This window comes from Lycium barbarum, chromosome 6, assembly GCF_019175385.1.
Source record: "Lycium barbarum isolate Lr01 chromosome 6, ASM1917538v2, whole genome shotgun sequence".
Lineage (NCBI taxonomy): Eukaryota > Viridiplantae > Streptophyta > Magnoliopsida > Solanales > Solanaceae > Lycium > Lycium barbarum.
Window position 1 is genome coordinate 100,887,255 of NC_083342.1, and position 24,578 is coordinate 100,911,832.

A 24,578-nucleotide genomic window follows, 5' to 3' on the forward strand; every position below is an offset into this window, starting at 1 on the left:
ATCACCTTTATAAATAATAAAACAGTGTGAGTAGTTGTGTCCTCGATGTTTTCCATTTAGTTTTATAATTTGTTGAAGATGGATCGGAGTAGCTAAAATGGGTAAACAAAATGGATATGACACAAGATTTTCAGCATCATGTGATTGTGAGCTGACAACGGAGGGAATTTATTTATTGAAGATTCTTTTTTTTTTCTTAAAAAATAGTGAAACAAATGGATATGCCAGGATCTCAGTAAGACTAAAATAATGAAACGTTATGCACATGTTGATGTTCTTAACTAATCAAACCCCGATAGGGGATATCAAGGCTCAAGTTTTATAAGATTTTACATTAATTACAGGTACTTTTATGGATATGTGACTTTTATAGTGTACGCACGTTGATAATAATCTAAAAATAATAATGATTTATCACAATCAATTAAAGTATACTCTGATAACATAGAATTTTTGACCGAAATAAGCTATTATTTAAGTCTATTCACCAAAATAATATTTTTTTTTTACAGAACTAGCATAAACATATTCCTGAGTAACGTATTAGATATTAATTTATTCAAAAATTCTAACAGGACAAAAAAGCTAACAGTTGGACGGTGTTAAAAACAAAGTCGTTACTGACAGTAACGTTCGATGCCTATTACGTAACTGACAGTAACGACTTTAAAGAACCCAGGTAAGGGCACCAGTCTGACATTGATTGATCTTGACGTTGTTACTGAGAGTAACGTATTATACCTATTACGTAACTGGCAGTAATGTCACGACCTAGCCCCGTGGGTCGCGACTGGTGCCCTACTTGGGCACCCAAACGGACATACAAACTAAATCATCATAGCAAAGCTTAACACGGATTTCATATTCATCATTTTTAAAACAGAGTTAAGAACGAATATTATCTTGCGCGTACAAAACATCATATCAGAATCAGAAGAGGCGGCGGAATATACATCGCCGAACATATGCACATATATCAAAAAGCCGGCAAGGCTGTCAAATGTATCAAAAGCTGACAAGGCTGTCAAATGGCACAACGGCCCAAAATACATACAGGATGCACGTCGACAAGGCTGCCATAAACATACACAAAATGCACGCCGACGAGGCTGCCAAAACAAATGAGATCATACAAACACACCTGTACAGAAGTAGGCACACACACCCACAATACGTCTACAGACCTCTAAACAGACAAACCGAATCATATGGCGGGACAGGGCCCCGCCGTACCCCTGAACAAATACATATATACATAGCGAACAAATATATATACCAAAATGTGCGCTCTGAAATGAGAAGAGCACTCCAAACAGCAGAAGAGGGTGTCCTAAATGGGTAGATCACCAAACTGTGCGTCTGTACCTGCGGGCATGAAACGCAGCCCCCCGAAGAAAGGGGGGTCAGTACGAAATATGTACTGAGTATGCAAAGCAGAATATACAGAAAACAAACCTGAGGCATAGACGAAACAGAAGTGCCGAACATAAGTACAAACCCAATCATATCCAAATGTTTAGTTTAGAAAAAATACAAGTCATGCATAGGGTACAGAAGAATATGGTCGCCCGCCCGTCGATGGCGCCATAACACAGCATAACACCGGAAAGTCTCAAATCTCCGTATCTCCGTCACATATCACATCACAGCATAACGCCATACCCAACATAACACCAAATATAAGTGGAACCCGACCCTCTTTTGCGAGTAGCTCGGTGAACCATAAACACAGCATAACTCCGGAGTATATCAAAGTGCGCACGATAACAGAACCGGCCCGGGACTCGGCGAAAAGGGATAACAGAATGCACGAATAGAGTCGTGAGTAGTCATATGCAAAAAAAATCATTTTCATAGGCTCAAACATAAGCAAAATGATCATACTTGAAATTCGAAATAATAATCATAACAAATTCTTTCAAAAATTTTCAGAATTACATAAAGGAAAGTCGCGGGACCCACGGACGGGTATTGACCCGAGTCGGGCCCGCCTATAGAAAATATATTCATCATATGCTATATAAACTCTTACCAAAATATTAAAGTAATCCGAAACTTTCGGAGGAAGATATGGCGTTTATAGCTCGGAATTCTTTAAAACAACTTATTGTGCAAAGTTTGGAAATCAATTTCTTCAAAGGCATAATAGTTCATATTTCATCATATCATACATAGGAATGCCAAAGAATATATGTAAAGATCATAGCGAACTCGGATTTCGAATTTAGGATTTCCTTAAGGCTAGTAGTCTAGCCTATTTACAACTAAAGCATGCCAAACGAAAGAAGGGCTAAGCTTTACATACCTCGTACGCACTCCAAGCTAGCCGATCTAAAGTAAATTCCAATCTACGCCTCGGGCTCCCCAAGGTCTACAAATAGGCCAACGAATACCAAACGTTAGCTAAGGGCACTTAAGCCATTCATTCCAACTAATCATTAAATTCTACAGAAAATTCGGCAGCATTTCCCCTGTAAATAGGCCATCCTGAGAATTTAACTCGCTCAAAATCAACAACAACAACCACAATAACCAACCTAGAAACATCAATAATAAATTCGGAATGCAAAATAACATTAATAGCTCTCTTTTTCATCATTCGACAACTTTCCAATTATTGAATTCAATGGCTTACTTTCAAGCCACAATATCGTTCGTACATTCGATTATTAACCCAAATCCATACTAACAACATTCAAGAACACTCTAAACAATTCACATAATTTTTCCAACAAGCCAATAATTTTTCTCCAAGTGGCCGAAAACAGTCCCCTTAGCCGAGAGCAGCCCCCTATTTTCTTTCCTCATTTTCAAGTCATGTTTTGTATCACAAACCACAATATATCGATGTCATTTTCACAAATATACGACTTACATCAAACGCATAATAGGACCCAAATCAGCCCACAAAATCTCAACATCATTCTTGAGTCATTAAATGCTCAATTCCAACTAGAATTCATAACGACGACAACTAAAACACTAAGCGATATTAATGCGATTTTTGCCAAACATTTGGGACCATGCACGGCCACACCCACATATATACATATAGATGGTTCTAATTTATTTCTTCGCTCTACGACAATCAAACATGCTACAAGGAATTTAATTCATCAATTTTGTCACAACACCCATTTACATAACCACACCCATACACACGGCTAACACACCCATCACACACCCCACTTCCAACATACTATATTTCATGATTTTCATCCATATTAACATACCATAACATGAATTAAACGTCCATAACACATAAACAAGAGCAAAACTTACCTTTCCTTCTTCAATTCCACAAATGGCTAGGGTTTGCTATTTGACACAAAGGATGGTTGGATGACCCAAACGATACTTCCACGCCACTAAGGGACCTCCAAATAGTGGGTTTATACCAAAGAAATAATTTTTAGAGAGGCAAAAATGGGACTTGATTTTCCACGGCTTTAGCCGTGAGCCTCCTTGTTGGAGCTCTTCAACTTTTGTTATTTTTGTCTAAGTGTAAAATGATAGAAAGATGACTTGAAGTCATCTTTTTAAGTCCACAAAATATCTCTACTAGTTTATGGCCCACACATGTGTTGGACCAATTAAAATTGGCCACACAATGTGTGGGACCTTTTTGTGGACCACACGGCTACAAGACCATTTTTGGGCAAGATTTTTAATTCCAATTTTATGAATTGTGGTCCCAATTTTTCCTAAGTGTTCAATGCCATCAATTTCATATTCAACTTATGTCTCAAAATAAAATCGAATGGTCAAAAGTCCCGACTTCAAATCCCGGAATAGTCTTGGCCTCAAATTATCATAGTTAATCCGGGTTGTCCCAATGTATAAAAATACGGGACGTAACAAGTAACGTCTTTAAAGAATCCAGGTACGAGCAGCAGTCTGACATTGATTAATCTTAAAGTCGTAACTTTGAGTTACGACTTAAGTATAAAACGTAATCAGCGGTGACGTTTCTTCTGAAACCAGGCATGCGAAATCAAATCTTGTAGAGAATCCTGCAAATTGGGAATCCTTCTGATTTATTTACCTCTAAAACGTTACCAGTAATTACGTTTTAACTGTAAAACGTGACGCAAAGTAACTGGACACTGCTAAATTTTCTCTTCCTCATGCTTTTCGGACTGACCATATTCATTATAAAATATAATGTAAGAAATGAATATTCAACACATTCCAACAAATTTCAGCAAAGCTTCTACTTTTCCTCTCTATTGTTGGAACAACATTCACAAGAATTCAACAGGTATGAGTTAATTAAGTCAAATATGTCATAATATGTTAAAATAAAACTATAGTTTTAATTTATTTTTCTGTTATATTAATTATAATAAGTGTCTTATTTTCGAGTGTAGGAGCAAAGATGGTCAATTTTAAATATAATGTGATGGTTGCCTTGTATTGGGGTGGCGAAATTCAGGTATACTGAAGGTGCCAAAATGGTTGTTAGCCTGTCTATTTCAACAAACTATGCTGAATTGGTTGGATTATTGCTTGAAAAAATGGGGACAAATAGTGAAAATAATCAAATCGATATTTCTGGAAAATATCCATGCTCATTTCAAGGTAACACTACAAGGTTCATTGAGTTTAAAATTGAGAATGACCTATCTTTGCTACAAATTTTTACCATACCTCAAAAATTTGAGGATAAGATTGACATAAATATTTTGGAGATTTATGTAAACACCAAACCAACAAATCAAAATAATATATTTCAAATGAGTGGTCAGCAAGGTTTTCACATGAATTTGTTGGCTAAAAATTATGGATTTGCCACGGTCGGTTAGCCTCATTTTGCAGAACCGATTATTCAACCTTCATTCCAGCAATTGCTGATGCGCGATGATCCAAATTTCTACAATCAATCTCACACCAATGTGTCATCATATAGTGCAACACCTGGTTTCTATCAATCATTTGGTACAGGCCCTAGCAGGCGTGGTCATCGATCATTTGATGAAAGCTCAAGTAATCAAAAACATATTAGTAGTAGCCACAGAGAATATGAGGCCAGATAAAGCAACAAATTATATTTTTCCGATAGCTTGGGTTTATATATTTTCTACAAATAAATTAGTCAAATTATATGTACTCCCATAAGATATTTCCTTTTCTTTTCTCCACAGAGAAGATAAGGCCAGCGTTGACATGTATAATGATGCAAATGCTGAAATTAGCTCTGAAAGTTCAGAGGATGACGAACCTTCAGAAGATGAACCATAGAAAGTGAACCTGATGAAGATATCAGTGATATTGGAGATTTACTTCAAAATAATATTGGTGTAAATCCTCATAAGCAATTTGGTCATGGTGTGTCCAAAATTCCATATCATGGTATACCCTACTTTACGACATTGGAGAACGAGGAAGATATTTTCATCTATACACGAGAATTTGAGATGGGATCTTGTTCAGTTTGGTCTGAGGATGCCAAAAAAGACTTGGAAAAAAATATGTTATTTAGCAGCAACGCAAAGTTGAAACGGGCTGTGACGATTTGGAGTTTGCGCAAAAATAAAGCGTTCGAGGTGGTAACGTCAAACAAGAGTCTATGGGTTGTGAGATGCAGGATTTATGATTTATTGGGTTGTCTGTGGTTTCTTCGAGGCCACAAGGTTGGAAATAACCTTTAGAAAATAGGAAAATATGTTGATAATCATAGATGTGAGACTGAAGGGCTTACGACAGGTCATGCTAACCTAGATACCAATTTGATTGCATCCTTGTTTCTAAAACAAATTCGAGAAAATCCCAAGTTGTTGTAGTAGATCATGACTAAGGTTCACGAGAAATTTGGTCATCAAGTGGCATACAGAAAAGCGTGGCTTGGACGTCAACGCTCATTTGAATTGGTGTATGGCGACTTTTAAAAATCATTTGGTGAGCTTCCTAAATTTTTTGCAGCTTTTCAGCACTTTAATCATCGAACAGTTGTGGAATGGAAACACGAATAGTCTATGAGTTCACTAGAGGTAAAAACTTTCAAGTTTGTATTTTGCGCTTTCAAGCCATGTATTGATGGATTCCAAACGTATGCCCTGTTATTTCAATAGATGGAACTCATGTGTATGACAAATATGACATCAAATTATTAATTGCTGTTGGAATTGACGGGAATGAAAACATTCTTCCTCTAGCATTTGCTATTGTTGACAGGGAGTCAAAAAAAGCATGGAAATGGTTTTTAGGAATCTGTGCGCACATGTGATAAAGGATAGAGAAGATATATGTGTGATCTCTGATAGGAAAAAGGAATCTTGACTAGTTTGTCGGAGTTGCGGTGATTTCAAGAGCCTCGGTCCTTCCATCGATTTTGCCTAAGACATCTTAAGAGCAACTTTCAATCTCAATTTCCAAACAAGGACCTCAGTAATCTGATGTGGAGGGCTACTATAGCCCATTAAGTGAGAAAGTTCGAAGCCATGATGTGGGAAATTAAGGAAGAAAATGTTGAAGCATATCAATACCTCATGAAAATTCCCCTGCACAAATCTCAACATAAGAATCAATTTGAACATTTTATTCTTAAGCTCCATAACTATAAATTAGGTAGGGGGAGTAGCAGTTGCATGCATATAGGAAATAGCAATTGGCATAGCTATGGTTTCTAGGGGGAACAAGAAATAATAGATGAAGAAGTTAGATTAATCTACCTGAAGCCGCTTGTATATTTGAATTATGCAGAATATTGTATATTTGAATTATGTAGAGTCTTTGAAACCAAACCATATTAAGAGTGCCAAAAAAAAAAAAAAAAAATCTTAAGAATGCAAACAAAGGCAGTAAACACATGCTCTAAAAAATAAATAAGAGCTGATAACATGTTAAGAGTAAAATATAAAAAAATGGAGAAGAATTTTAGACTCTGATCTAGAAATCATTTATGATATGGAAAGAACCTGTAACTAAGTTGTAATGTACCATCTATCGGATTGTACATCTGAAACTAAAGTTAAGAACCACTAAATTAATTTATATCAGTTAATTTGGTAGATTCTAAAAGGACCGCCACGTTATAAATGAGAGGTTTTATCCGAAACAACAAAGACAAAGGAAGTGATTAATATTCTGCAACTAGTGTAGAACTGATTATCTGATATAGTTTTCACATTGCATATACAAGAAACATGTGGGACTATTGAACCAAAATAAACATGCACCGCTTATCATTGCTTCATATGCTGTTGCATTAGGCACATAACCTTGTTGCCGCTGAGGACGCGAAGTAGGATTACCAATAACAAGACGAGTAATGCGTCTGAACCAAACAAAGTAGGGGTCATTGTACCGAAGTGGTTCATGATTGACAGGCGCATTAAAAACATATTGAAGTCGTTGGTGCCAAAATGGCAACCATTGTGCATGCTCCAATTCCCAATTTGTATTCGGCCTACCCCGACGATTGTGGTTAAAATGTGTGGGATCAAATGGAAACGGAGATGGTATCTCCCGTATCATTCCAAATTGCCTCATAACTCGATCAGGCAAGTGAACCTCGACCACATCCCAACAAAAGATTGTGACTCTAGCACGCCATATATTTCGTCCAACAGGACAATAATCGGGAAGGCTCTCAATTAATTGATCAGAATATGGTTCCCAAATAAACTACATGAAAAAATTAATCGAATGAGTCCTTACAATTACGATATACATGAAAATTAAAACAAAACTAATATCAACATTGTACCTGATCCTCTGTCATGGAATCAAGTGCATCCCTAAAAACTTTCAACACATGTTTGGTAGTGTTCGTCCAACTAAAATGTTCAAACCATTTAGTAGCTCGTGGACCCCTAGGTAAACCAACATTTGTGTCCCTTTGTGCTACTATCTGGGGCCTGAGGACAGTAATTCTCTCTCCCATGCCCAAACCTGAAGAAAAGACACTAATTTCAACATGATTTAATGCAAATGCTGCAGTAAACTAAAACAATCAACATCATTTTTCATTATAGCAAAAAGGAAATAAAAAATCTTATCGTTTAGCTAGAAAGAAAATAAAGAGAACTGTATGTATACTCTGGGAGGAGCATTCCACATAAGAAGGTTAGAAAAATCGAATTAGAAAAAAGAGAACTGTACGTTTAGGAAATTGAACCATTTTTTGTATAAATACAGTTAATACTTCTACAAATATTTTGGAAGAATTGAAGTGTGTGTGTATATATATAGAAAATCTAGAAGTAACACAATTGTGTAATTATTAGGTATACCTATAGTAGTGGTAGGAATCCTGCAATCTCATGTTGGTTACTCTGTGAGGCCTTACAAAGAAAGTGATACAAGTACGCTAGGGTCGCACTACCCCAACTGTAAGACCCTATTGCGGTCCTCGAGCATAAACAAGTACATAAGCTTCAAATAACGTCTAGATGTATCTGCCATCATCGTATCAACAATCATCCAAAACATATAACATCTAGCCTTCTGATTGACCATATCTTGTGTTGTCGTGTCAAGCAACTTTGGATGACGTAGCATGTGTTGATTGAGCACAGATACCTTGAGGCTATTATATTTGATGTCTTCAGGCAGTGGACTAAAACCTAATAATCTTAGACAAATGTCTTTCCAATCCTATGTGCTCCTCGGCAACTCATTCCCAAGAACTGGATCACCATTCACGGGTAAGCCATACAACACCTCTATGTCTTGCAAGGTGATTTTCGCCTCTCCCGCCCTAAAGTGGAACATAGGAGTTTCAGGACGCCATCTTTCAACTAATGAAGTGATCAAACTACGATCAATAGTAGTCGATGAGATCTATAAACCATACAATCCAGATAGTCTAATCACTTCCAAGACTCGTGTATGGATTGGATGTTCCTTTACGAGGTCCCAAAACTTTCCATCACATCTCCTCGTATTCAAAATCATATTAACCCTTCCATCCCATATATCCCGTGACCTATGGGTGAGTTGTTGATTTAATACAGACAAGTCGAGTGGACCCGGATGCATCTGATATGCATTATTAGCAGCCATAAAAGGAAATACCTACACAAGTGAATATTTTCTATGAAACTTCTATGCTTGTTTTGCCTAAAAAAAGTGAACAACACATCTTCTTAAGAAAGTGAAAAAACAGAGAAAAAATTCCATATCTTCCAAAGTGAAATAACAGAATAAAAAATGCTACATTTTTTTTAAGACAAAGGAGGAAATTCGCCATACCATTATCTTCTAATCCAGAAACTGAAAATTTGAAACATAATTCAAAGGATTCTTCTACAATACTAGTGTGTGAAAAAACAGATACCTTAATCACAGTACTCTGTTCCAAGCTTTCTGAACGATTTTTGCAAGCAAATCGCAAAAAATACTGAGCTTTGAAAGTTTCACAGTTAAATTTGGGGCAAAAATTCGATAAAACGTCGGCAATCTACATCGTCGGAACAAAAGCAAGTTTCAGAGATAGATAAAATACTATATGGATCGAGTATAATCTGTTACTCGCCTAGTGATAGTGAGGCCACGGTTTTTGATTAGGCCGAAAAGGGGTTTTTGATTAGGCTGAAGAGGATTTTTTGTTCAAGGAGTATTTAATATCTGTTCAAAAGCAGAACGCCGTCGTTATTTTAAATGAGGAGACAATTAATAAACGTGGGCTTGGGCTATGTAATAGGCATAAAACGATACTGACAGCAACGACTTTCTTTTTAACGCTATTCAACTGTTAGCTTTTTTTTTTCTGTTAAAGTTTTGAATAAAGTAACACCTAATACGTTACTCAGGAATACGTTTATGCTAGTTCTGTAAAAAAAATATATTATTTTGATGAATTGGGTTAATAATAGTTCACTTTGGTCAAAAATTCGATAACAAAATAAAAAAATTATGCACAACAACTGTACCATTAGATCAAATAACAGATTCTAAGGAAATTCAAACGTAAAATTATGCTTTTTTTAAAAGGCCAAACCCATCGATAGACAACTGTGGTCGTCTGGTTCTTTCACTTGAACACCTCAACTAAATCTTGTTTCATTTAGACACATGAGGTAGGGTCCGACTGTGCCATTTAGACATTTTTTGCTGACTTGGCAACTTGCGTGATTTCCACACCAAACTGGCATGTGAAGAGCCCAAAAACATTTTATTTTTTAAATTCTTTTTATTTCCTTCTTCTTCTTTATTGTTCTTCTCTTTCTTCTCCATTTAATAAACCTTCCACCATTAACAAACCTTCCACCATTGCTATCTTGTTCACCGGAAAAAATCAAGACCTCCACCACCCTCTCTCTCCCTAAGCGTTTACGGACAAGAAAGATGATTTTTCTTTAGATAAATATATTTAATAAACAAAAGAAAAACAAAATTCCCAAAAAGATTAAAAAAAATTTGTCATTATTGGAGTCTTTAGAAAGCTTGAAGGTTTAAAATGGGTTAATTGATTTGATGAAAATTTTGAGAAATTAATTTTGGATTGTCTTTGGGTCTTCGTGGGGAATCTTTAGCTCAAGTTATAACAAATTTGGAGGAGTTTCTCTTGAAAATTTGGATTAAAATCGTGATTGTAACAAGAATAATATGAAGATGGTGAAAAACACCAAGAACAACTATTCATTTCGGAATTTTCAATTTGTCCTTTTTTCTTTTTCTTTTTGTTAATAATGTGTCCTTTTCTGATTGAGTGTATATCAAGTTTTTTTTTTTCCAGAGTATTACTTTTAATTTGTTAATAAAAATTTTAAAATAGTGTTTTTTAATTAAAAAAGACACATGTCCTCCTTTTATTTGTCATTTGTCACGTCAGCAACGAGTGTATTGCACAGTGCACACACTTTGTAAATTTGGCTGATTCAGCAAAAAATGTCTAAATGGCACAGTCGGACCCTACCTCAGGTGTTTAAATGAAACAAAATTTAATTGAGGTATTCAAGTGAAAGAACCGGACGACCACAAGTGTCTATACATGAGTTTGACCTTTTAAAAAAAATAATTTTAGATAATCAAGAGGAAACATGCCTCGTTAGTAACGAAATATCCACATTTTCAGATGTGTGCATATATTTGGAGTTTCAAAACTAGTAGTGGGTTAATGTGACCCTGAGTGCCATTGTTCATATCTTGTAAGTATATTATTTTTACTGGTTGTATTTTATATTTTTATATGAGTATATCTAGGGCTGGGCATTAAATACCGAAAACCGAATTACCGAACCGAACCGGCTATTTCGGTATTCGGAAATTCGGGAATTCGGTTCGTTATTCGGTACTGAACTATAAAATTTAGTATTTCGGGATCGGTATTCGGTATTTACAATTATACCGTTCGGTAATTCGATAAATACCGAATACCGAAATTAATAAGTCCAGTAGTCCAGCCCAAATCCTAAATAATGGCCCATTGTAAAAACATTCAAGTGCAGTAGTCCAGCCCAAATCCAATAAAAGTCCCATTGTTAAAACTGTAAATCCCTAATGATCAGTTCACTACTTCACTTCACAGCTTCACGCCTTCACCTTCACTCCTTCAGTGCTTCACACAAAATCTCCCCAAATCTGATAATCACTAATCACGGTATCACCTCAGCTCCAACTGCGAAGTGCGAAGTCTCTTTTCTCACATTAGGTTTTTCTCACTCCTTCCTCAAGGAGAAAACAATGGTGAGATTCACTAATTTAAGCTTCTTTAATAGCTTCCGTATTGTATTTTTTGGTTTTGTTTTACACTTCCAATGCTTCGTTGTTGTTGTTTTTGGGAGAGAAATATATGAATGGATAGTATCCATAGCAGTAGTATTTAGGAGAGAAAGAAAGATATTTGTTAAATTTGTCTCTTTCGTTTCTGGGAAATTAAATGGGTTGAAGATTTTTTTTTTGTGTATATGATGATTGTTAGATTTGATTACTGGACTTGAAATTGTAAAGATCTGTGAACTTCATTTGATTTAACATTAGTTAATTTGACCTTCATACTCCGAATCAAGCCACATAAATTGAAATAGAGGGAGTATTTTGTTTCTTGTTTACTGTATTGCTTCTGGATTAATCATTCTCTTTCTTTATTAAGTTCTGGTTACTTCCTTTGTTTGATGGTCCAGCTTCATTGCTGGTTCATTTTAGGTAAATTTATTGAACGGTTGAGTCATGAGTAGTTGTGTGAAGCCAAAAGAACAGACGGAGGCCAATCCAGTTGTGCTTCTCCATGGTTTTGATAGGTATGCCTCACTACTTTCTCTTGGTGTGCTCTGTGTTTTTCATTATCCCTCATTGTTTAGCTCATGTTTAGAGTGAAGGTACACATTTCCGATGCTTGAGGAGGCTGGATTAGAGACATGGGCAGTTGATATCTTAGGATGGGGTTTCTCTGATGTAGCTTTCAAGCGTGATCATCTTTACCAGGTACCTCCTGATTCCAAACTAAATATCCTGATCTACTGCATACAAGGTTGGAAGGTTGGAACTAGTCTCTTTCTTTGCACATTCTAATAAATGTAAAGTTGCATACCTAAGTTTAAAAGTAAGGTAAAATTCACATTCATTTTTTTCCTAGTAGTGTACTATACAATACTTAGTTTGCCAGGGCACTGGGCACGTACACAGTTATACCCCATTGTGCAGTGCTATGATATCGCAGTTATGCAGCATTAAAAAGGGCAACCATTGCTTACTTGGTCAGCTGTACACTATGAAATTATGGAAGTAGTGTTGGATTGTTTGATGTAACTAAACGTATATGTTATAATGTTTGTGGTTTATTACTGAAAGGGTAATTCTTTCATCCTATAATCGATATGCATACTTATAAAAGAGAGAAAAATCTTGAGTATTGATGAGCAAAAAAATGGTATTACCGAATACTGTACCGAACCGAAATTTGATTTACCGATTCCCGAATTACCGAACCGAAGTTTGAAAGTTCGGTATTTGGTATATACTTTTAATTACCGAATACCGAATTACCGAACCCGAACTTTAAAAATACCGAACCGAATACCGAACGCCCAGCCCCAAGTATATCTGTATCATCAGTTCATGTCATTGGACCTTACATGTAAATGATAGACATTTTAAATGAATACTGATTTGTATTGACAATGACAACTTATTCTCTCTCCTCCGAGCAATAAAGTTGACGCCTGACCCTTCTAAGAGTTTGGTGCAAGTGTGTAAATTAACTTTTTTTTAATGATTTACCCCTAAAATTTTCCGTAGGCACGGATACTATACTAATTAATTCCCATATATAGACAGATCATCCTATGCTGAGATGAGAATGTTGAGATGGATGTGTGGTCACACCAAGAGTGACAGGATTAGGAATGAGGATATTCGGGACAAGGTGGGAGTGACCTCGGTGGAAGACAAGATGCGAGAAGCGAGATTGAGATGGTTTGGGTATGTGAAGAGGAGAGACACGGATGCCCCAGTGCGGAGGTGTGAGAGGTTGGCCATGAATGGTTTCAGAAGAGGTAGGGATAGGCCAAAGAAGTATTGGGGAGAGGTAATTAGACACGACATGGCGCAGTTACAGCTTACCGAGGACATGACCTTAGATAGGAGGGTTTGGAAGACCCACATTAGGGTAGAAGGCTAGTAGATAGTCTCATTATCCTGTCCTATTAGTAGTCGCATTATCGTAGTATAATTTCTTGTGCTCTGATTTATGCTATTATCTGTTATTTCCTGTGCTTTGATTATTCTATGTTATCTGTGTCGCTTGCGTTACTTCATTTCCATATCGCTTTGAATCTCTTAGCCTTATCTGACCTCTTTTTATGTTTTTTATTGAGCCGAGGGTCTTTCGGAAACAACCGTCCTACCTTGGTAGGAGTAAGGTCTGCGTACACTCTATCCTCCCCAGACCCCACGTGGTGGGATTTCACTGGGTTGTTGTTGTTGTTGTATCCTAACAAATATATTGCAACGTGCATGTGCATATATTTGATGTATTAAATGGGGGTAGTGTCGTGCGAATCACGGACCCAACGGGTCGGTTAGATAGTTTGTAATATATAGAAGTCTTAAGTTGGACAAACAGATGTGTTCGTGAAAGGGCATGACTATTGTAAAACGTCGTCTCTCAAATTCTATAAATAATGACTATTTTAAAAAGTCGTCTCCCAAATTCTATAAATATAAGGATACTCTTGAAGTGACATATAAAAAATCTGCAGATTTAATACGAACTTTCTTGTATCTCGAAGGGAATTGCTTGTATTTTCCCAATCTGTATATGGGCAATACTCTCTTTAATTTAAGGAAAATCGATTTATCCACGCCTCAAAACCATTTCTTTTTTCAATTATATCTTCCTATTTTTCTGACGGTGCCTATCTTCGGTAAGTATCGGAGTAGATCTCCATTGAAGAACATACAAAGAACACCCAACTTTGGTTCAGTATCATTGTTCATATCTTGGGACTTGGAAGTTGGAAGTAACTGTTTTTACTGGCTGTTATTTAGATTTTATATACGAGGATCATTATGTTCATGTCAGTGAATTCTAGACGTTTTTGTATTCTCAATGTCAACTTATCCGAACAATAAAGTTAGTCTGGCCATTCTAAGAGTTTGGATGCAAGTGTGTAAATTTATAGTCCATATCAGTTTTCTTCAAAACAAATCAATAGATGACGGTGATGGGTTATGGATAAACTTTTGCATGAGAAAACGAATCATTAATTTTCCCCTTCAGAAATGCCATTCCCTTTTTAAAAGTCATCATGATGTTTATTTTGGATCTTGCTGTTCCTTTTTTTTTTTATTACTTTTTAAAATGAGGCCTTGTTAAATAAAAGGGAAAAGAAAAGAAACATAGAATTTTGTTACAAATGATCTAATAATTTCTTGTCTAATACTCCCTCCGTTTCAATTTATGTGAACCCATTTGACTGGGCACGAAGTTTAAAAAAATAGGAGAAATTTTTTAAACTTGTGGTGTTAAATGAGTCACATATGGTTTGTGTAGCTATAAATCATTTCATAAAGGTAAATTGTTTTCAATTATAAAAAGAGGTCATTCTTTTTGACACAGACTAATAAGTAAATAGGTTCACGTAAATTGAACAGAGAGAGTATTATTTTCAGTCACAAACATTAGTCATCATATATTTGAACTTCCGTACTTTCTAGTTGTTTCAAGAAAAGAACTGAAAGAATCGACTATGAAAGAATTCTTGAAATTGTATATATTCAATTATGTACTAACACTAATTAATAAATTAAATCTGATTTGGTGAATAAATTTCAATGTTAAGAATAAATAGCGGGAATTGGATCCACATTATGAACACAAATCGAAGATTAGGGATTATTTATAATTGATGTCAATTCATTATTTTAACATCCTTAACATCGAACATAAAACTTTGATTTCATAGGACTCCTTTGTGAAGATGAGTGAATGTCCCACCTCAAAGGGAGGGGACATGACTGGCACCCCCCTTTAACTGTCAGTTGATCGAACCATGTGTCTAACTAATCGATAGACTATTTGAATTAAATAGAAATACCATCATATGTAATTAACAATACTAGAACATAACTAGGTGCTAAATCTGTAGTTGAAAAGCTGACTAGTATTCACTAAGCTAAGTCATGAGCCTATATATGTTGAGTGCTGAATAAAAATCTTAACACATAGATTTATGTTCGTTTAAAGTTATGCCTATTGTGCACTTATTCGAAACTCTAATTTAGTACGTAGTGTACTTTTCAATTTCGTTTGGCCCTAGAGCATTCCTTTAACCTTAAATCGCCTTCAATAATAGATTGTACACTTATAATTAAGTCCATGTGATATCTTTCATATCATTTGCCCTTGTTCACACGCAATTAATGTAGCTACTTAGCACACGTTAAACTTTTTAATGACCTTTTTAAAAAACTATTCCGGGTTGCTACAATAAGTTTAAGAATTTACCTTTACGTAATACGGAGACTTCAGATGCTTTCAGTTGTCTTGGATGTTAACTAACCAGGGTTGTTTTGTATTTTAATGAAAGTCAATTAGGAAGAGGAATTTTTACTTATATTATGCAAAATTATAATCCTAATTACCATTATTAGGGAGAATGGAGCCTAATGTCTTACTTTGTATGCCATTAGCAAATATTGCTACGTTAGATAATTAAATGAAAATCTCCCCGATAATGGTATTTAAGGCTATTATTTTGCTTATATTGGGAAAGTTACAAGTTGATACCAAGTCAATAGAGTGCTTTAAAGTCATAAAGGTCAAGCTTAATAGTCCAATTAAAGATGCAAGTTAGTCCAGGGCAATTTTAATTATTTTTATAATTAGTTAATAGTTACCATAAATAGTAACATTTAGGATTTATTTCATTAGTTAGTCTTTAAATGATGAGTTGATGAATGCATTTAATTTGTGAGCTTAGGAATTTCCTAGTTCTCTTACAATGACCTGTCTTGGATTTCCTTGGATAAAGTAAGTGTGGTATGAATTCATATCTTGTAATTGAATTTTAATTTGGTTTGTTTCAAGTTAATTGCTTACTTGGGGTTTACTAGTTGCATTCATGTGCTTGTTTTGCCTCATTCGTTCTTTTATCCCTGACTAGTAATTGTTGTTGTGATCTACGAATCTAGAGTTGAACTTGAGAAAGAAAATTCTAGATTGCCTATAGGATTAAATAAAGTAAGTTTTTGAACTTGGGCCTCAGGAAATGAATTCGCGTTTAGGATAGGGATAGACTTAATCACCTTGCTTGATTATTTTCCAGGAAATACAAATGTGTTCTTGTTAATTATTATAATTCTATAGGAATATAGCATTAGATTAACTTGAATAGGCAAGTAAGAACTCGGAAGATTCTTATTGATGAAACTAGTCCAACAACCATAGACTAGATAAAGTAATTAGTTAATTCTCGTGGATAGCTCAATATGACTATTAACTACCATAACCTTAGGACCTCGCATCTCCTTAACTCCTTGTTTTCTTTACTTGAGTCGTTTGTAGTGTCATAGTAGTTTAGTTGATTATAATCACTTCTTGGATAATCGCTTGAATAAATAAGTCTGCAATAGTTTGATCTAGTGAATAGTTAATCACAAGTCCTCGTGGGAATTATACTTTACTTATCATTTTATTATGTGTCGGCCACGTATACTTGCGTATTCGTTTGGTCGACCAGAGAGAGTACCAAATAACACAATAGTTGAGAAAAATGTCATGTTACATGGTCACTTATTACTTGGCGACCACGTATACGTGCGTGTGCGTTTGGCCGACCAGACAAAGAGAGTACCAAATAACACATTAGTTGAGAATAATATCATGTTGCATCATCACTCATCTAAAAACTATTTTATAAAATTTGGATATGAGAACTGTAATTCTAAAAAGGGAATTTTGACACAGATACAAGAAAATATCATGTCACTTTTCGCTAATTGACTCAAACATCCAAGGTTCAGTACTTGTATTCATACACCTGTTGATCTGTTGGAATACTCTTGAACTAATGATGCAAACAATGACGGCCTTTCAAGCAAGTTAGCTGGTCTCTCAAACTCCTTTGCCCATCCTGTCAAAACCACAACATCATCAAAATCTTGAAAATGGGAAGATCAGTCTGCTTGTTACTCTAAAGATTGTTCTACAATTTATTTACTGAAAACTGATAAGTTGTTCTAGAAGTGTCAAGTGTAACAAAGAGTCAATCAACAAATAAGTATGCATCACTCCCAAATAAGTTGACGTCAACTAAATGAATCCTCTGTATAAATTCCGGTCTGTTCAGTCCTTCGAAAAACTTACCATCATCTATGACGAGAACGCGGTCACAGTCTATCACAGTTGGTATTCGGTGAGCAATGGTGATAATAGTGCAGGCTGCAAAGTCCTCACGGATGATCCCCTGAATGACTGCATCGGTTTGAGAATCAACAGAAGCTGTTGCCTCATCCATGAACAGAATCTTACTATTCTTGAGCATCACTCTCCCTAAGCAAAGGAGCTGCCTTTGTCCAACACTCCAGTTGTCTCCACTTTCTACCACTGTGGCATCAAGTTTCTCAGGCTTTGCTGCTACCACATCTTTTAATTGGCAACGTTCAAGACTCTACGGATACAAAAAAAAAAAAAAAAGTTAAAGAAAAGCCTCTATGAGATTGCATATTATCCAGGCTTAAATAATCTTACAAATTACTAGCCTTGCAAGAAAAGAGACTGATATGATCAGACAGAAATGCTAATGATATGATATAATTAGATGAAAGTTCTTTAAGTACCTTCCATATTTCGTCATCTGAATACTGTTCTAGGGGATCAATATTGCTTCTAACTGTCCCTTGAAATAAAACTGGTTCTTGAGGAATGATACCGAAGCGTGATCTAAGATCATGAAGTCCTAGCTTGCAAATGTCAACACCATCAATTATGATAGTTCCAGCTGAAGGTTCCACCAGCCTAAAGAAAACTTGTATCAGAGTGGACTTCCCACTTCCAGTTCGGCCAACAATACCAATTTTTTCTCCTCCATTGATTCTAAGAGAGATACCTTTCAGAACGAGCGGTGTATTAGACCTGTATCGAACCTGCAAAGAAGATACATATAGTTTTCTTTTCAAAGCATTCAGAGGCAGGAGAGACCTAAAGGGTAAATAGGGGCCTATGATGACGTATATCATCTAACTAATGTTAGAAGCAATCATAAAAGTTTCAATCTGCTAACTTTGTGACAAGATAAGGAGCTCGAAAAATGATTCATGATCTGATAAAATTAGGTAGTCATACTAGTACCACCTTCAAGTTATTGATCTCAATATCACCACGATATGGCCAATCTAAAGATGGAAGGCAATTTGCTATCCTCCACGAAGCTTCTGATGGTATTCTTATGAACTGCTTTATCCTTTCAACTGAAACCATTCTGTTCTCAACCATACAGCTCATGGATACCATCCAAAAGAGCACACCATTTAGAGGCAGTCCATAGGATAGTGCCAAGCCAACGTATTCTAGTGACAGATAAAATGAATCAATTAATTAGCAACAGCAAAATTAGGATCAATGCACTAGAAATTCTCAGCAGCTTATCTTAATCTATTTACTGAACTTATTTTCCCAACTTCTGAAACTCATTTACATCAGTACCAGAATATGAAGAGCTTAATTATCAAAAAGGGTGTCCATATTATTTCTTTGTCAATGAAGTAAACCATACTATACGGGAACGAAACCAAGAAGTCATGCTGCTCTAAAAATTTCACCTGGTGGGATAACAAAGCTTGGCAGCAAGACCATGAAAATGGTGGCAATGCAGATCAACATACTACCAATAAACTCTAGGCGAAGACCTAGCCATTCATTTGATGCATTGCTGTGGAAATCCATCCTCAAATTAGCATCGACTCTCTCAACATTTCCTTGAAAGAACTTGTCTTCCTTCCTGAAACAGCGTACAGTCATGATGCCTGATATGGTTTCAGAGAAGTGATGAAGGATTGGAGCTTCGGTGATTGAACCAAGTCTGGTTAATTCGCGTGAGGATGCAATGTAGTATCTCTGTATGTCAGATGAAAAATGGAAAAGGAAATTAATACTCCATGTAATAGTAGGAAATGACTCCCCTAACGGCAATTAGGTCTAATGACCTAGATATTCTTTAAATGATGAAACAGTTTAATTTCATCAGTATGTTTCATGTGTTATAGTAGGATTGGCCTTCCAGTGATTATTGTAGCTTGACGTACTGGTGTAATCTTTTAGCTGTGGACTATATCATGTGCATTTCAACTACATCTAGCATAAAGATATAATGCTATAGGTGATGCAGCATATCCTGGTGGCAGTTAAAAGAAACTAGCTAAGACATTCAATGCAAACTATGTGCAAAATTCTGCTAGTACAAATTTAAAGTATAGATTGAACCATGAAGAATCGCAGAAATAGAGACTATATTAACTCTCATGGGAGAGACTGAGGATGATGGATTGATCTGATTGCAATAGTGACAATGACTCCCCAATCAGAAGCTCTCTTACCCGGTACCAGATGTTAAGCCAAACTAGGGGGATTATGAGGAAGATAGTTGGCCAAGCACTCTGGCATGTTATGAACAGCATGCCAATTACTTCAAAGTACATCAGAAGCACTATACTTAGAAACAGTGGAATCAGAAAATCAACATATGCCTGATCAGTGGATGCCTGAAAAACAAATACCATCCATTAGATAAGTGAAGGAAGAATTCTATACTTGTAATGAATCAGAATCTGGTGAAGGAAGATACTATACTCGACTTAATATCCTTCCTGATGGAGTAGTGTCAAAGAATGACATTGGAGCATGCAGTATGCTATCAAGAATTTGATCGAAGAAACGTTGAGCTGTTTTGAGACCCACAAACGCGACAAGAAATGATCTGACAACCACACAAATGCAACAAATGCCAGCTATAAACGAGTAAACCTCTATGAAGAGAGAAGGATTGAATATATGGTCCTTTGAAGTCTCATATGCTAGCCAATAGTCACTCAACATAGAGGACCCTTGCCAAAATATAGAAATGATTACTACAGCTGCTACTCCCCACCATCCAAATGCCTCAGTGAAGTACTGCTTGTAGACATCAAAACTGACATGACCGGTCTCTCTTTCCTCATCTTCAATAAGCTTGGAACTACCCTTTGGTTTTTGGTCTAAAGAACTGCTTTCACCATTGGCTTCCTCTTGAGATTTCTGGGGTGACTTCGGCATTAGTTGATGAGGTGATCTTGGCGTTTGTGGGAGATTCTCACCAGAAGCACTAGGGCTATTTTCCACGAGATCCATTGAGTTCTCATGTGCAGCGACAAGATCGCCAAAATCCAGACCCAATTCGAGAAGCTCATCATATTTCCCAGACTGCACGATCTTACCATCTCTCATGACCTATTGATACAGAAAATAATACAACTTCTTCGTTAGAAAAATAGAAATTACTACTTATCATCTTTTGTAATAGAAATCTTCAAATTTTAGTAGTAATAATTTGTCCTTAAGATTATTTCATATAATTGAGAAGTTCTTCAAACAATCACTAATTTGTCTTTCATTTTCTTACTTTATTAAGGGAGTACTTGATCGAATTGCTATGCAAAGTAAGTAAATGTGGTGCTTACCAATATATGATCTGCATTGTGCAGGAAGTCAACTTGGTGAGTGACAAGAACAATAGTCTTATCCTTCAAAGCTCCCCTTACACATTCCTGCACAGACTGATATCAGTTACATAGCATAGTTCTTCCTCATTCATAGATTTCATTTTAGTAACTATGCAAGAGAAATCATTTTCCTATTCTTTTTTCTCAGATACATGACTTTACCCTCAAAAGCTGTAGCACAGGCAGATTTCTTGTAGCAACTTATGAGGAAAAAAAGCGTTAGAATAAATGATTATATCAATTGGAGTGACCTTAAATATTTCTGATCCAGTTTGAGCATCAACAGCGCTAAATATATCATCAAGAAGATAGATGTCGCAGTCCTGATATACTGCTCTTGCAAGTTGTATCCTCTGCTTCTGACCTCCACTAAGGTTGATTCCTCGTTCTCCTATCTCAGTTTGGTCTCTATGTTCTAGAATTTCCAAGTCTTTCTCCAAGGAACAAACCCGTAGTACATCTTTGTATCTTTTGTCGTTCATTGGTGAACCAAACAAGATGTTTTCTTGGATTGTAGCGTTCTGTATCCATGAGGTTTGGGCAACATAAGCAGTGCTTCCACAGACTCTGACCTGTATGGAAGGACAAGTGTAAGAAACTACAATAGACTACCCAGTTTTAACATGCCCAAACTCACTTGGTTTGCTTGCTGCAGAATCACTGTGAAGTTACCAGTGCAAAAGAGAGAAATAAACAAAATGGGAGTTGCTTGAAAGAATTACAAAAGCACAACCAAATTCTAACAGATCACCAATATTCAACATGTTAAGTAGCAAAGAGGTGATATTACCTCTCCCGATAATTTATGAAGTTCACCAAGAATTGATGCCAACAAAGAAGACTTTCCTGATCCAACCATTCCCACAATTGCAGCAAGTTCTCCCTTTCGAATTTCAACATTTATGTCTTTTAGAACAATTTGATCACCATCATCGTCCCATGAAAAAGTCCCATCTTTCACCTCCACTGCAATCCTACCACTACAGCCTACTTCTCTTTCGACAACTTTATGATCCAATTCACGGCTTGTCATATATCCATCTAACCTACCTAGAGATACCATGGCTTGTGAAACTGACATAAGGGACTCGGGAAAGGTTCTGATAGGATCCTCTAAAATTCTGAAAACTGTTGTTGCTGTGAATACTGTGGCAGCATCTAAAGGTATTTTGCAAAGGATTGCAACTCCAAATGTACAAGCTGCTATGACCTGTGACATACTCCACAGCACTGACAAGTTGCAAGAAAGTAAGTACATGAACTTACTAAGCCAATTGAATTCCTCATTACGTAAAGATTGAATTTTTTCTTTGAAGTGTTCTTCCCATGCCTGAAACTTGATGACACGCATGTTGCCTAACAGTTCATTTATAGCCTTCATCCTTGAATCGCGCATCATCATCAATTGGAATTGGAACTCATTGTTTTTGCGCGTCATCAACAGTGTACTGATCATAGTTCCAACGATTAAAACAAATGCAGCGAACATAGAAACACCCATGTAATAGTACAAGAGAAGTAATGAAGCTCCAACTTGCAATGGCATCATCCAGAGAGAATGAAGCTGTAGCATCATGTCAGAAAGCTGTTGGGAATCAACAGCCATGTAATTCACTATCTGTCCTACACCATGAGCCTGTCTGGAGGAACAAGTTAATCTGAGTCCTTTCTTGTATAAAGTAGTGATAAGGGATGACCGAATCTTCATCCCAAGAATCTCAGATTGGAAACTGAAGTGATGTGAAGTAAGAACTTCAATTACTTTGGAAACCAATAGAATCAAGACTAGATAATAGCCCTCAGAAGGGTTTGTTCTATCCCCAGAAGTAAAACTAATGAAACTTTGGATTAGAACTGGACCAACATACATAACAGCCAACTGTACTATTGCAAGGAAACTTATTATAACAATGTCTCTCCAGAAACATCGGATTAATGTCATTAGTACAGGATACTTCACATTTTCATCTGGGTTAGGCCAATTCTTTCCGAAAAACTCTGCCATTCTTTCAGCTCGAAAATCAGGTGGGAGCGAAGGTACGTCATCTAACTTTAAAGGGGATTGATATCCTTTACTAAGCAATGGATTCATCCAGTTCCACACTGCTCTAGAGAATAGCGAAGCTGTGCCATATCCACTCACATTAGAATCTATCAAAGTCGACTCAGCTGCTTCATGTTGGCTAGTAGGAAAAATTCCAGATGATCCTCTTATGGCAACAATAAGAAGATACAAATACAAAGGAAAGCTAACCAAGACAACTATATCATCCATTCTCATACTCACATCCACGTTGTATCCAGTAAAGAATAGACGAATAATTGCAGTAATCGCAAAGAGTAGCACGATAACATAGCTCATCGCCCAGTAGATTCGAAGTGTTATGGGATGCGAAACAGCAGCAAATTTCTTCTGGTGTACAATTAGAACAAAAATGGCAAGATAAGTTACAGCATGAATTAGTCTGGAAAAAGCCTCTGCCATTTCCCATCTTGATTGAACACCCTGACTGAAGAAGGCTAATATGCAAAGAACACTATAAGTTATGGCTAAAAGAGCTGTCACAACTAAAGAACCATAGAACCAAAAGGTGATCCTAAATTGAGGCCTTTCATCTCCTAGGAGAGGTTGATTAAGGGAAGAGGTGGAACTTCCATTCTTTAGAAATCTTGAACTTAGCTTTTTAACTGCTAGTATTAGTAGGATCAACAAGAAAAGCAGGTCAACTGATGATAACACAATCCTCTGAGGACATGGTGAAAGGAAAATGAATTTAAGCCATCTGATTGCAACTAAGACAAAAGAAGGATTATCTGAGGATTGGATGGAAGAAACTGAACAATCAAGAGATGTGAGCCATGAATCAGCTTCCATGACTACAACTAATTTCCTGCAAAAGGAAGAGGCAAGAATGTCAAGAAAACCAAGAAAACTTATACTTACAAACTATGTAACAGAACAAGATATAGCTAATTTCTCATTCACACATGAACTTGGCATAAAGAGAGACAAGTTACCCTTTTTCATGAAAGTTATACTAAAACAATTCGGTTTGGCTTCTTCATATTTATATTATATCATTATTTGTGTTCATTAACAGCGAGATCGGATTTTGTAGTCTCTCACAAATGTTATTTTAGTTATATGACTTCTTTTTTATTAAAATAAGTATTTTCTTCGTCCCGTTTTAAGTGTCTTAGTTTGATTTGACACAAACTTTAAAAAAGAAAGGAAGACTATTAAATTTTATGATTTTAAATTAAATACGTATAAAGTAGCAAAAAATCCTTTGAGTCTTATGGTTTTAAACTTGTCATTTAGGAGGTTTAAATTGTTAACTTACAAATTGTCAACTTACTAAATATAGAAAGAGACACTCTTTTTGGAATCGACCGAAAAAGAATAGCCATTTAAATTGGGACAGAGGGAGTAGTTA

At 36.1% G+C, this 24,578-nt stretch overlaps 2 protein-coding genes and 2 long non-coding RNA genes across 6 annotated transcripts; 1 reads left to right on the forward strand and 3 right to left on the reverse strand.

Moving 5' to 3' along the window:
• Positions 1-1,085: 1,085 nt before the first annotated feature.
• LOC132599868 (uncharacterized) lies at positions 1,086-2,326 on the reverse strand. Its single transcript, XR_009567051.1, has 2 exons — positions 1,456-2,326; positions 1,086-1,365 (listed from the first exon to the last, which is right to left on the reverse strand). It is a non-coding gene; the product is annotated as an uncharacterized LOC132599868 (long non-coding RNA).
• Positions 2,327-6,204: 3,878 nt separating this feature from the next.
• LOC132599869 (serine/threonine-protein phosphatase 7 long form homolog) lies at positions 6,205-9,551 on the reverse strand. 2 transcript variants are annotated; one of them, XM_060313042.1, is made up of 3 exons: positions 9,281-9,551; positions 7,709-7,893; positions 6,205-7,626 (listed from the first exon to the last, which is right to left on the reverse strand). In XM_060313042.1, the coding sequence occupies exons 2-3, from the start codon at positions 7,883-7,885 to the stop codon at positions 7,108-7,110; spliced, it is 696 nt and encodes a 231-aa protein (XP_060169025.1). In that variant the 5' UTR covers positions 7,886-7,893; positions 9,281-9,551; the 3' UTR covers positions 6,205-7,107. The 2 variants fall into 2 exon arrangements, with proteins under 2 accessions (XP_060169025.1, XP_060169026.1); XM_060313043.1 differs by lacking the exon at positions 9,281-9,551 and having other exon boundaries at positions 7,709-7,898.
• A 1,787-nt stretch (positions 9,552-11,338) lies between these two features.
• Positions 11,339-14,034, forward strand: LOC132599870 (uncharacterized). The gene is made up of 3 exons (XR_009567052.1): positions 11,339-11,631; positions 12,069-12,185; positions 12,257-14,034. It is a non-coding gene; the product is annotated as an uncharacterized LOC132599870 (long non-coding RNA).
• Positions 14,035-17,284: 3,250 nt separating this feature from the next.
• LOC132645051 (ABC transporter C family member 14-like) lies at positions 17,285-24,268 on the reverse strand. 2 transcript variants are annotated; one of them, XM_060361801.1, is made up of 11 exons: positions 24,160-24,268; positions 21,932-24,032; positions 21,393-21,713; positions 21,100-21,186; positions 20,234-20,869; positions 19,981-20,145; positions 19,207-19,501; positions 18,740-18,954; positions 18,226-18,531; positions 17,753-18,056; positions 17,285-17,519 (listed from the first exon to the last, which is right to left on the reverse strand). In XM_060361801.1, exons 2-11 carry the CDS (start codon positions 24,014-24,016, stop codon positions 17,419-17,421), a joined length of 4,515 nt encoding a protein of 1,504 aa, XP_060217784.1. In that variant the 5' UTR covers positions 24,017-24,032; positions 24,160-24,268; the 3' UTR covers positions 17,285-17,418. The 2 variants fall into 2 exon arrangements, with proteins under 2 accessions (XP_060217784.1, XP_060217783.1); XM_060361800.1 differs by lacking the exon at positions 24,160-24,268 and having other exon boundaries at positions 21,932-24,153.
• Between the last annotated feature and the right edge of the window lie 310 nt (positions 24,269-24,578).

Coding starts and splice junctions, on each gene's coding strand:
- LOC132599869 (XM_060313042.1), bottom strand. CDS start 7,885: ATGGGAGAGAGAATTACTGTCCTCAGGCCCCAGATAGTAGCACAAAGG. Junction 7,627..7,708: donor ATTCCATGACAGAGGATCAG/GTACAATGTTGA, acceptor TTTTTCATGTAG/TTTATTTGGGAACCATATTC.
- LOC132645051 (XM_060361801.1), bottom strand. CDS start 24,016: ATGGAAGCTGATTCATGGCTCACATCTCTTGATTGTTCAGTTTCTTCC. Junction 20,146..20,233: donor CAGGAAGGATATTAAGTCGA/GTATAGTATCTT, acceptor TTTGTTTTTCAG/GCATCCACTGATCAGGCATA. Junction 17,520..17,752: donor CGTTCTCGTCATAGATGATG/GTAAGTTTTTCG, acceptor TGGTTTTGACAG/GATGGGCAAAGGAGTTTGAG.